At 38.1% G+C, this 12,304-nt stretch overlaps 1 protein-coding gene across 23 annotated transcripts in view; it reads right to left on the bottom strand.

Annotated features, from left to right (window-relative positions):
• The window catches only part of ATXN2 (ataxin 2), a 46,402-nt gene extending 34,409 nt beyond the window's left edge, over nt 1-11,993 (bottom strand). For 5 of the 23 annotated variants that reach the window (XM_014962232.1, XM_014962329.1, XM_014962359.1 and 2 more), the window contains exons 1-5: nt 11,729-11,800; nt 9,830-9,889; nt 8,708-8,779; nt 8,259-8,409; nt 74-198 (exon numbers count right to left, since the gene is read on the bottom strand). In XM_014962232.1, coding sequence (XP_014817718.1) covers nt 74-198; nt 8,259-8,409; nt 8,708-8,779; nt 9,830-9,889; nt 11,729-11,785 — 465 coding nt within the window. In that variant the 5' untranslated portion in view covers nt 11,786-11,800. Of the gene's footprint in view, nt 1-73; nt 199-2,308; nt 2,324-8,258; nt 8,410-8,707; nt 8,780-9,490; nt 9,535-9,829; nt 9,890-10,015; nt 10,076-11,728 lie in introns of those variants that run through there. The other 18 variants (XM_014962309.1, XM_014962336.1, XM_014962204.1 and 15 more) reach the window with 13 other exon arrangements.
• Between the last annotated feature and the right edge of the window lie 311 nt (nt 11,994-12,304).

The following is a 12,304-nucleotide window of genomic DNA, read 5'->3' as shown; positions in this document are numbered from 1 at the left end:
TGTTGCAAGGCACATACAGAGAAGTAGCTTATTTTCTACAGACTGTCAGAGATGATAAAAAAGCATTACTTACAACATCTGTCTCTAATGCCTCAAGCTCCTCGTTAGCGGTGGTCTCTCCTCCATCCCATGGTTCAAGATCCTTTTCCTTGTGTTCACCATTTACTTTAGCACTGATGGCTGAATCAGTAAAAGCATCTACAAGGGAGTGGGGAGGGAGGGAGGGGGGTGAAATCAATTTGGTTAAGCACAGGAAGACACTGTACACACTAGTTTACCTGAGGAACAACCCAATGCAGCTGATTCACAGGCACATTAATCATTCACCTTATTCTGTAGTTGCTGTATTCAACAGGACTGCGTTAGAAAGGTGCCTACTTCATACTTAGAACAACTATGAAAGTACAGACTAAATTCTAATATATCAAAGAATAGCAGTAATTGCTTTTGTTGTTTCAAAATATTCCATACAAACTACATATGTTTTTGAAAAATAACACCAAAACAACCCAAATAAAAACCCCAACTACCTGAGGATCCCCATTCTCTAGAAACCCCCAGACTTGTATAATGTGCTTTTCCAAAAAGCCCACACACCTGCACGCTAACATATTATGCAAATGCGTGAACGTAACCCAATCCCATTCCCTAAATAAATGGGCAAAATACAAGTTTCCCTTCAAATACCCGAGTTTCTTCCATTTCCACAACTCTTCAGCACACCAGCATGCACACACACTCGTTTTTACTCCCTTTGCAGTGGAACTCAATTATCCATTGGCTTGGTGCACCCGTTCACTGTGACATGAACGGAGGTGGCCTCTTCCCTGCAAGAGGTTTTTCCAGAAGGAGCTTACCCAACTCACCCAGTGAGATTCAGAAATTCTCTACCTCTTGTTCTCAACATATGAAAATAAATACACCAATAGGTGCATTAGGCAATGAGGGTCTGCTATTGTTTATACAAATGATAAAAACGTATATAAAAAAAAATAAAGATCATGAGCTTTCATTATCACTTGTTCATGTTTCATTCAAACCAGACTTAAGGAGGAATAATACTAGAATATTAAAAAGCTGTTAAAAAAAAAAAATATGTACAAAGCCATTCATCAAGGAAGCCAAGCTTTTGTATTTGTAAGCAACTAAATCTCAGAGCTGCCTGCAAATTCTTAAATTACTTAAACAGAAGGAACTTTAAAAAAAAAAAATAAGCTTGTTATAAGCTTATAAATAAATAAGTAAGCCTAAAACAAATAAGCCTTCAATCTAGAATTTCCTATTATCATTCTACTTATAAAATAAGGAGCAAACATTTCAGGCCTTTAGAAAAGATGAGATCAAACAACCAAGCAGTGCCAGATATGGAAGAATGTGGCTTAAATTAGCTTTTGGCAAGATCTGAAATCTTCCTAAGAAAAATGAACTTTAAAGCAATCATGAAAAGAATTCACAACGCATGAAGCTGGCCACTGATGTTACAGGTTTTAAACATTTTTTTAAAGAGAGACTGCTGCCATAGCTTATCATCCCTGTTTTACCCAATTTCACAATGAAGTTCTGCACATATATTGGTATGATCCATCATAAAAGTTAACTGTGCTCAGTCTGTCTAATGACATTCAGTACTATCTCATGAAATGCTCGCTCAACTTATCCACAAAGACCAAAGGAACTACGGGTAAGCAATTAAGCATTGTTAATAAGCTTATATGAAATAAAATGTTATTGAAAATGTATGAAAAATAGGAGCTTATTAGCTAAACATTCATTTCAAATACAAAAGAATCAGTAAAAGAAGAAAAGAAAGCCAAATGAAAGAAAGACACCTAACCAGGCACACCACTGTTAGGGCTCGTGTGAAATTGCAAAAAACCTGCATCAATCACCTTGGGAGATGTCACAGTGCCAACCCAAGCTGTGACAATGCCTATGCAGCTGGAAGTTAACACTTTCAGGTGAGATAATATTTTAGCTCCTCACTAAAAGCAATGCCTTCAGCAGGCACCTTCTGGGATTACTCATAAACTGTTCTGAAACAGTCGTATTATTGTACTTCCTACGTGCTGATGCAAAATTTCAATCGTTGCATTTTCAACTGCTCAGAATAGGTAAAAATCAAGGGTGAGAACAGAAGTCACCAACTAACTGCAAGATAGTCTAAATGATTCTGTGAAGTTACGCATGCATGTTTTATAGTGCCATAAATGTGCGAGCAAAGATATTAAGATTCCGTTATATATTATGGTAACAAAAGCATTATGAAAGGCAAGATGCAGAGACAGAGAGTGACTGCCAAAAAAGTTACCTGTTTCTGAAGGAACTACAACAGATATGGAGAGAGAAAAAATTGGAAGACGTCAGATATAAATACAGGTGGATTTTTTTTTTTCACATTATATGGCTGAATTCAGGCAAAGCTTTGAGTCCCTCTCACAGACATATTCAAACTGATTATACATCTCCCACCTTGCAAAGATAATTTCCATAATAAAACTTCAGGAATGTTCCCACCCATTAACAGCCCCATGTATTTCCCCATTTTGCTTCACAAAAAAACCCCTTCCAAATAGCCTGTAGATTACTAAGGTATATCAGCTTGAAAGAAAACATCTCTGTTCCCCTTCACACTAACAGCTTCTAAGATGTACTATAAAAACAGAAGATATATTTAAACGTCATCTGAAACTACATAGTAACACAGTTCTACCTCAGTCTACAGTTAAGTAGTAACAAAAGAGCACATTTAACAGGGAAACAAAAGTAAGGCTTCTATTTGGAAACTCTACATACACCTTATCAATACCCTATAGCTCACACTGCCATAATCCAGACAGATCAGGGCTACTTCTATGTCAACATCGTTAATTCAGTGTTTCATGTCTGATTCCTCTCAGATTGGACATTTTACACCAAATGTAAGTTGGAGGCTGCTTATGTCAGTGAGGAAACTGAAATTTACTTCTACAGTACCTCACTGGGGGTAGAGGGAACTTTTCTTCAATGAGATTACATAAATAGGAGTTAGGAGGACAGCACCTGATGGTGCTAATCTTCTGTATTTTAGAAGGGCGTTTCCTGAATTTCCATTAAATTACTGCAGACAAACTCGATACACAACTGTCATTTTGGATACCATGAATAAAATACTCACTAAAGACTCATCTACTCAACCCATTAATTTTCTTACTTAAAAAGCCACATAAACATTCAGCTGGGTTCTCTTAAAAACTATCATGATAAAGATGAACCGGTGGAGGGGAGGGGGGGCAGAAACCAAGGCAAAACAAAAACTCCCACTACCTAACGAATGCTACAGATCTGAGTAAGATGTGAACAGTCAATGCTAAGTTTCCCAGTAGGATTCAGTATATCACGGGGCTCAGGAAACTTCACTGCTCTTCATTTCTCTCTCCCTTTAGAATGAAAGTCACAAGTGAGATGGCAACATCAGTTTAACCTCTACAGCTAAAAGAAAATCCAGTTAGGAGAAACTCAAGCTACAAAGGCAGACTTCTAGTCAGACAATATAGTCTCAGGAGCATCCAGGTAAAGTTTAAATGTAGCAGAAGGGTACCTCAAGGCACAGATGACTATTTTCCTGGAACAAACAGCTAGGCAGGCACACGGGACACCGAGATTAAAAGTGTGGCAAGTCAAACGAGACTTTACCAAAATTAATGAACAACAAAATTGAAAACATAAAATAAAGAAAAAAAATTCTACAAATTCCAAAACAAAAAATACTGCTCTTGAGATTATTAATAAATTAGAAGCTGACACATGAACTGCTGCCACAAGTGCCGACTGGCAGGGTAATAACAGACGAGATACCGACCGCCCAGGCTCAGCCTCCCCTTTATCTGGTGCCTCATATCTCTGCGCTGTTGAATGAGCAATTCACATGACACCTTGACACGGCCAAATTTTTAATCAATTTCTTTTCTACATGGTAAAACCCAAGTTAAAGATCAAATGAAAACAGGTCAAACAAAGAGCTTGAGCTGTAACACTCAATTAGCTCCCGCTGTCTCTGTACCTGCTTAATGTGACATCTCCTAAGCAAAGAAGTATGGACATCAAAGACCTTGCTTCTTATTTTACAGCCTGCTAATCAGAAAAAAAAAGAATCCCAAGGACAATGCTATGCAGCAGAAATTCACACTAAGTAAAGGCAAATTAAATATACACATTCTGAGAAAAACTCAGCTTGGGTAAATTCGTTAAGTATGTGCTATTAAATGAGCTAAAGAAAAAAATGTCAGAATAGAGCAATTAAGAGTCGAGATTTAATTAATTTCAGTGTTTAACATGTCTGTTTTCGCAAACATATTTTGAGCTACTAATGGTGAAGAACACAAATATGTGATGAAGTGCAACTCTGCAGTTCAAATGCTATTAAACCCTGGGCACTATGTGCCAGAGGTGCCGGTGGTGCACACTGCAAACTTTGATCAGGTTCAGCATGGCCCCAAGTAAACTCAGGTTTCACCTTAAAGGTTTCAACAGTAAACTCTCATTTGTTTTGTAACTACTTACCACTGATTTGAAACATTAAAACCAGCTAGGACCAGCTTTGCAGAGCTAACATTTCCTTCCTTTGTTCATAATATGCCTACTGCTATTCCCCTTGCAACACTTTCCCTGGAAGGATGCCACTTTCAGCTCTAATTCAAGGAAAAACTTAAATAGCTAATTCTCGTCTGCCTTTTTTTCATTGGATTTGTAATATTTTTCTCAGAGTGCAATAATAGTGCCAAAAAAACCCAATAAAAACATTGTAGAGGCCTTTTACTTAAACGGTAGTTATGATGTTGAATTGTCTTGTCTTTTAAGAGAAGCCAAGAAAACAATTCTGAAGCCTTACACATAATTTCAGTCGTGGAAACCAGTGCTCTCGACTGATCAGTGTTTGGGACTAGAGGAAACGCCGCTGGAAGCTTGTTCTGTAGAACACAGGAGAAATACACCCTCCTGTTTCAATCACGCAGCCCAAGCAATCCAGCAGCTCCGAGATCTAGGCATCTTTGTCTCAGAAGGTGAAGCAGAAAGATATTCCACACAAAAGTACAGCCAAGGATTTCAACACTCCCATTAGAGTGGGTTTTTAGCAGTCGATTCCCAGTGCCAGAGGCAGAAGACAGCGCCTGTGCCTCTTTAAATGCAGGCTGAATAGTCTGGAAGGGGGATGGTGGGTATAATACAATTTCACCTGAGTCTTCCAACGCATGTTTCATTCATCAGCCTGCCTCTACTGCAGAAAGCCCCAATTCCACAGTGAGAGACCCTCAGGTGACTCCTTTCCATTCGCTTTGAAGCCTAATAGGAATCTACATGAGCACAAAGCTCTATGCAGACTGACAGAGTTATAAATAAGGGTCCGGGAAGTAGGGAGAGATTTATTTTTAAAACATAAACTGTTATAACATCCCTATCCATGCAGGCCTGCTATTTTTTTTTCCTCACAAACCTTCCAATTTCTACAATCTGGGCAGGCAGCACACTTTCTCCAGTGGTGTGTGTAAAGGTGCAATGTCATGCTTGGCACGAGCAAACCTAAGACCGCTGCTTCCAAAGGGGGTGGTTTCACCCACCCCGAGCCCAGGCTGTGGTTCCCTCCCCTGCACTCACACTGATGTGGCTGCAGGATGAATTATCAGCTCACGGCCCCAAAGCTGCACAAGCATGATAGCAAATGAAAGATGCTTGGCAGAGTCTATTTCAGATGGTTCTTTCAGAGAAAACTGTTTTTTCCACTCCTCCCATTCCCTTTCTCCCCACCTGCTGCTCTTTTCCAGTATTCTTCCAGTCTCTTCTGTCTGACTTGGTCAGAAAGGCAGACAATGCAGCTAAAATATCTCTTATTCACGTCTGAGGGTAAGTCAGAAGACCAAGACCCACAGGCAGAGCACCCTTTGTCCACACTTCTCCTCCAGCTCAGCAGACAAGCAAATGGCAGAATAAAAATCCATAGAACTCCAGATACTTACACTGAACCAGGAAATCAGGATGCACTAAAATTTAAAAAAAGGTATCTTTTGCAGAAATTTTTACCTCAAGGCCTCCTCAAGTCTAGCAGTCTCCCAAGGGGTAGGAGAAACTACACACAGAGACCCCAACAAATTCTCCTCCAGGTAAGCCTCTCCTACAGCACCAGTGCTTGTGAAGTGCCCTTTTGTTTGATTATATTTTTAAGGAAGCAAGAAGGTGGCTTTCCAACCAAGTATGTCCAAATCATCTACAAACTCATCTGTGAAAACCAAAAACCATTGAGGCAATTTTAAAATATTTGCTCCTGGGTGAGTGCAACACTGCCAAAATTCTCTGAGCACCAGAGAGTAAACCATTCCCAATACAAACACAGCAAGGAGCACCATCTCCTCACCAAGGAGTTCAGACTCAGTTTTTACTGTGAATCACACAGGTTTATCTGACTCGATACCATGAAGATTTGGGTTTATTTCTAAGAACAAAAGGCCAGCAGGTCCTGCATGCATGTTCATACACTTCCACTCTTTTGAATCCTCGCTTATTTAATTTCCCAAGAAGCAGAGAGCCCTTCATTGCTCTAATGTCCAGGTGTGATCAGAGACTGACTTGAACTTTCAAGTGTCATTTCAAGATAGTACATTTTTGAGACAAAATGGAGAGCACATTAATTTACCCACTGCAAGTTATCAAATTTTGCAGCCTTCCAGTTTATCTTGCTCCAAGTCTCTACAGCTTTATTTCACTTCTCCTCTCCAGCTACTTAAGAGATTTAAATTTGAAAACATTCTACCTAATAAAGTGAAGTGAGCGGCTGTTCAACCTGAAGTAGTAATTTTCTTCTAGAAAACTTCCATTGAGCAATTATTCCTAGAAGTAGTAGTATATTCCTCACTCTGCTGAAAATCTGCAAAGATTGGGTAATGGAGAACCCAGTTTGCATTTACATTAAAGTGATGTTCACAGCAGACCCATTATAAAACAGTTCTCATGTAATTTAAATTCAAAGTCCCATCCAGAACCTGGAACTTATCTGCATTTCAATGCTACATTTGCTCTGACATTATGCATCTTCTTCTGGGAAAAGCAAATTCCTTGAAACAACAAGCCTCTCGTTCCTCAGCTTTAAATCAGGCAAGAACATATGCACGTTCAAACACAAGGTTAAGAAAGAAAGAGCTCATTAAATGTCCACCAGTCCCTACGCATCTCTAAGTCACTACTACATGGGAATAAAGCGTGTGCGTTACAATAATCACTGAGCTCCCAGTGACTGTCATTGATCAAGCTGGAAGTGTACACATATGCAATTCTACTCCATGTCACAGAAAGCTATGGATTCCCTTTTATTCCTTAACCCAGCAAGTCAGGAACAGAAGTATAAAAACCCTTGAAACCCTTAACCCAGCAAGTCAGGAACAGAAGTATATAAAAACTCTTGAAATCTGCCACCCAAAAAACCAACCAAAAAAACCCAAACCCATCCGCAAAGGAACTAGAGCTGTCTGACTTAGGAGTCTTTCAGGTTCCAGAAAAATAATTAGGGTCTTGGAGGTCAGATATTAAAATAAAAAGTATGAAGACTGCCTGTAAAATAGTTTAATTCTGACAGTTTCAAGCCATGTCTTCAAGATTTTAAGACCGTGTGCCTGCCACCTCACTAGGTTGTTCTGTATTTTGGAGAGCCTTACCTACAGATCTACAAGTAGTAAAGCAGAAATAAGAAAAACAAATAGTGGATTTTCCTAAAGAATTTTTAGCTCCATTTGCAGCTGTATTTTTAGAATATTTATATGAACTTTTATATTTACAGACAAAAGTTACTTAACTAAATATAGACTTTATATATACACCAACTCTAAACGATAACCTCTTTATAAAGAATTTGTGTATTCATGGCTTCTCATATAACATTTAATAGACTAATTTACATAGACATTTACAAAATAAAAAGAATCTCCCACAGAATTCTGTAGAAAGCTTTGTAACACCACTAAGGATTTGCTTTCCAGACACCTAAAACATCCACTCAAAGCAGTGAGCCCTCACAGAGGTTCTGCAATCCCTTTTTGACATTTTGCTAAATTACTGATTTCGGGAGGTGCTGAGCACCTGCTTCTTCTATTGACTTTAATGGGATACTTGGATGTTCCACGTTCCTTAAGAATTAAGTCTTATGTTAACTTCAGGTTTTGGATCCTAAAACATTTACTTTGAAAATCTTGACTTATATTCTTAAGATATAGACAACTTTAAAAACAAGTATATACCTCTTCTCGCATAATTGGTATCCATATCCTTAAAATGCACCATAACAAAATCTGAAGACTTGAACAAGATACTCTCTAGAATGTCTTCACGTTTTGGCCCCAAACTGGATTCTGCAGTTTTCCGATGAGCAGCATCGAGCACTAAATCACACTATTAGAGATATAAAAAGAATACACTACCTTAATGCACAATAGGCTACTTGATAACTTCACATACTTGCAAAAAACCAGACATTTACAATAGTTTGCAAAAATGAATCTGCATGTAACTTCACATACTTGCAAAAAACCAGACATCTACAATAGTTTGCAAAAATTAATCTGCTTGTGTAAACCTAGACATAAGCAGTCAAAATAATACATAATAAATATTCCAATTTTAATCAAACATTGATTATTCAGTGTTAGAATCTTTTAGAAGAGAGAAGAGTCAAAATGGAAAAAATTACCTTAGGACTGTAAGTTTTAAAAACTCCTTCATATATACCACCATTTTTCACCTGTACTTCACATTTGGATCCCTAGAAGGCAAGAAAAATGAAAATACAGCTTTCTACCAGCCTGACAAATGACATTTGAGTGATTTTCTCAAAGATACAACTTTTACATAAGTACAATGTGTAAAAATACACCTCGATTTTTAGTCAAATCTACTCATTTAAACATTTGCCCATTTATAAACACGCCACTGTGTTCTGCAGATGCAAACAGCTGGGTGCGTACCAAAATTTGTTCCAAAGGGATTTAAAGATACTCATGGAAGCATATTTGGTACTCACAAGACCCTTGACCACTTATGCACAGAAACAAGTCCTTGTGCACAAAGACTGTGCATAAGTGTGGGTACAAATGAGGACAAAGACCTATCCTGGACTCTAGCAGACGTGGGACAGTCTCTGTTGCTTAATTTTGGCTTGTCAGGATTTCCCTTAAAATTTGGGGGAGAAAGGCTTCCATTCCCTGTACAAAGACTCATTTTATTTTCTCATAACCTCTCTAAATTCAAAGTAAGACCATTGTATCCGAGAAATTTGCTATACCTCTGCAAGTTGTATTTGAACCTTTCCAAACCAAAAATACAGAATAGCTATTACTGTGGTTCTTTAAAGCTCAATCTTAGCCAAAGATGCCTACTTCTAAAGATTAATATTCACTCCATTATATTGCAATTAGTGGACTAGTTAACAATTCTATGTCACTACAGAACCCTCCTTCCAAATATGAAGACTTACAACAACTGAAGTAAGTATGTGAACCATTCTCATGTTTGCATAGATGCCATTCCATTCCCTGTACAAAGACTCATTTTATTTACTCATAACCTCTCTAAAGACAGAAAATTCAAAGTAAGACCATTGTATCCAAGAAATTCGCTATACCTCTGCAAGTTGTATTTGAACCTTTCCAAACCAAAAATACAGAATAGCTATTACTGTGGTTCTTTAAAGCTCAATCTTAGCCAAAGATGCCTACTTCTAAAGATTAATATTCACTCCATTATATTGCAATTAGTGGACTAGTTAACAATTCTATGTCACTACAGAACCCTCCTTCCAAATATGAAGACTTACAACAACTGAAGTAAGTATGTGAACCATTCTCATGTTTGCATAGATGCCATCAAAAGAAATCTGAAAAATAAAAAAGACAGTGTCACGAATATATGAGAAACACTTTGTAACAATTCAGTGCAATTAGTGGACTAGTTAACAATTCTATGTCACTACAGAACCCTCCTTCCAAATATGAAGACTTACAACAACTGAAGTAAGTATGTGAACCATTCTCATGTTTGCATAGATGCCATCAAAAGAAATCTGAAAAATAAAAAAGACATTGTCATGAATATATGAGAAACACTTTGTAATAATTCAAAAAGTCAGGCTTTCATCAGCACATACTAGGTCCTAGAAACACTAGTCCAAAAACCTTACTCGGTCAACATTACATAGAACTTAGGTCAGATGAGATTTCCAAAGAAATCTTGCCCCTTTTTCTGATCAATTCAAGATCTGAACAGCCTGTTAAACATGACAAACACTACAGAGTGCCCCTCATGTCACTCAATAAGGACATTCTCTTGCTGGCTGAGTGAAGCTCATATGCACAAGACTTCTGACTGGAAGCCCTGCTAACATCCCTCCCTTGTTTAAGAATCATCAAGAGGATAAGGTACTTCAACTGCTGTAGAAGTGAAAAGGTGTTTTCACAGCCTGCTGAACTAAATCTTTTCATCTAACAGACCTCACTACGTGTGTTAACAGAAGCTAAAGTTGTCAAACCACAGAATGCCAAAGAGCTACAAAACCTATCGTAAAATTAGTCGAAAGTACTTCATGCAGTATCAAAACTGAGATCCTATCGAGAAGAACCAACCCAGTATCACCCAGGTTGCTAGATAACATGCTCACATAAGTGTACATGAAGTAGCATGGATGTCTGTGTTTTGTTGCAAAATCTGGTCTCTCTCCCTGTCAACTTCATGCTTGTGAAATGAGATGCTGAAACATGCAAGCACCTCGCCGTATTTTGAGCTTTTTAACTGACAACATATCTTTTAAACTGTCATCTACTTAATCCGCTTACTCCTGCACATTAGCCATGCTTCCTGGTCTGAAAAGACATGTTTAAGGACACTCCTATGCTCACCCCTCAGTATGGAGGACATAAAGACTAACACTTTTATGATGTTTAGTGTTTGCATATGACCTTTTCCATCACTCTTCCTCAAAGCTTCTTTATTTCAACTGAAGAGTCTTGATATCTTCCACAAACATTTATGTAAGTAAACTGTAGTCCTTTTAAACCCTCCTACTCCTTCCCCATTCCCCAAAATTAGTTATCCTTGAAAACCAGGCCAATAACAAATTAGCAAATATTTGATTAGCGCAGTTCAAAGATCCACTCTTTAGATCGAGACCCACATCCTTAGCTTTGATAAAATTATGTTCTACAAGTCAAGCCACACCTATACTTCAACAACATCTAGCCTTGATAATAACTAAAGCTGCACATTCAGGTTACTAATAATACTGGGCCAGTATTTTTATAGCAAAGCTAAACAAAATTGTTATTTTTATTTAACTGAGTGCTGTTTTACTGTCATCTGTTTAAGGGAGAAGCCAAAGAGTCTTCAGATAGGAACTAATTCAAAAGCATTGCCTTAAGTTAAATCTTACCTGTATCTACAACTGTAATTGCAAGATATCACAGAAGATTTATATTACTGTAGTCAAATTTTTCAGTGACCCTTCCCACCTTCACCCTTCCACGAGACTTAAATGAATGCAAGATGCTACATCTTTAGAAAAGCATCTCTCAATCTAAAATATCCATCACAGTAAGCAAAGGAAAAAAATGGAGAGAATATTCCAGTATCTGCTATTCTCACATTGATACTTGGGTTCACTGTACAGAGGTTGTTTCCTCATATCTAAAAGTGGTGCAATGAGGAAAAAACACACACTTACCGTAGGCTGAGGCGGTCCTTTGCCACTGCTGCGACCTCTGAAATTAAATACATACATGGGATATGATTAAAAGAACTGCCAAAACTGGTTAATTTCTTAACAAGCAAAAATTCAAAAACCCATCTTAATTTAGCGTTGCGAACGCAATCAGAGAAAAACAGCACTCCCATAGAGCAGAACTCAACAACTACAAGGTCCACAGCTTTTCCCTGCAAACTACTGACCTTCAAGAAAGTAACATTGGTTAGTAGGCAAAAGGGTTACCTACAATAAATTAAAGGACAAAAAAAATAAAGGACAAAGAAAATACTAAGCCTATGTCATTATAAAAATCCAAACATACTACCTTTTAAGCAGAATCCTGTAACTAAAGCAAATCCCAAAACTAAAAACCACTTTCAGGTCCAATCCCTACTTAGCACAGAGTCCCTGCTCTAAGATTAGAGGCTCAGTACATTGGCACTGGCCATCTGACTAAGGGCCACCCAAAAAACTGACCCAAGCTGCAGAGGGGCCCTGACTGTCAGACCCTACTTACAGAGCTTGCTTATAACTACCATCACCTTCCAACAAGTG

The sequence above is a fragment of the Calidris pugnax genome, unplaced genomic scaffold, assembly GCF_001431845.1.
Source record: "Calidris pugnax isolate Ruff unplaced genomic scaffold, ASM143184v1 scaffold32, whole genome shotgun sequence".
NCBI lineage: Eukaryota > Metazoa > Chordata > Aves > Charadriiformes > Scolopacidae > Calidris > Calidris pugnax.
Note: the sequence above shows the minus strand (reverse complement) of the source record. Positions and strands in the feature narration are given on the sequence as shown.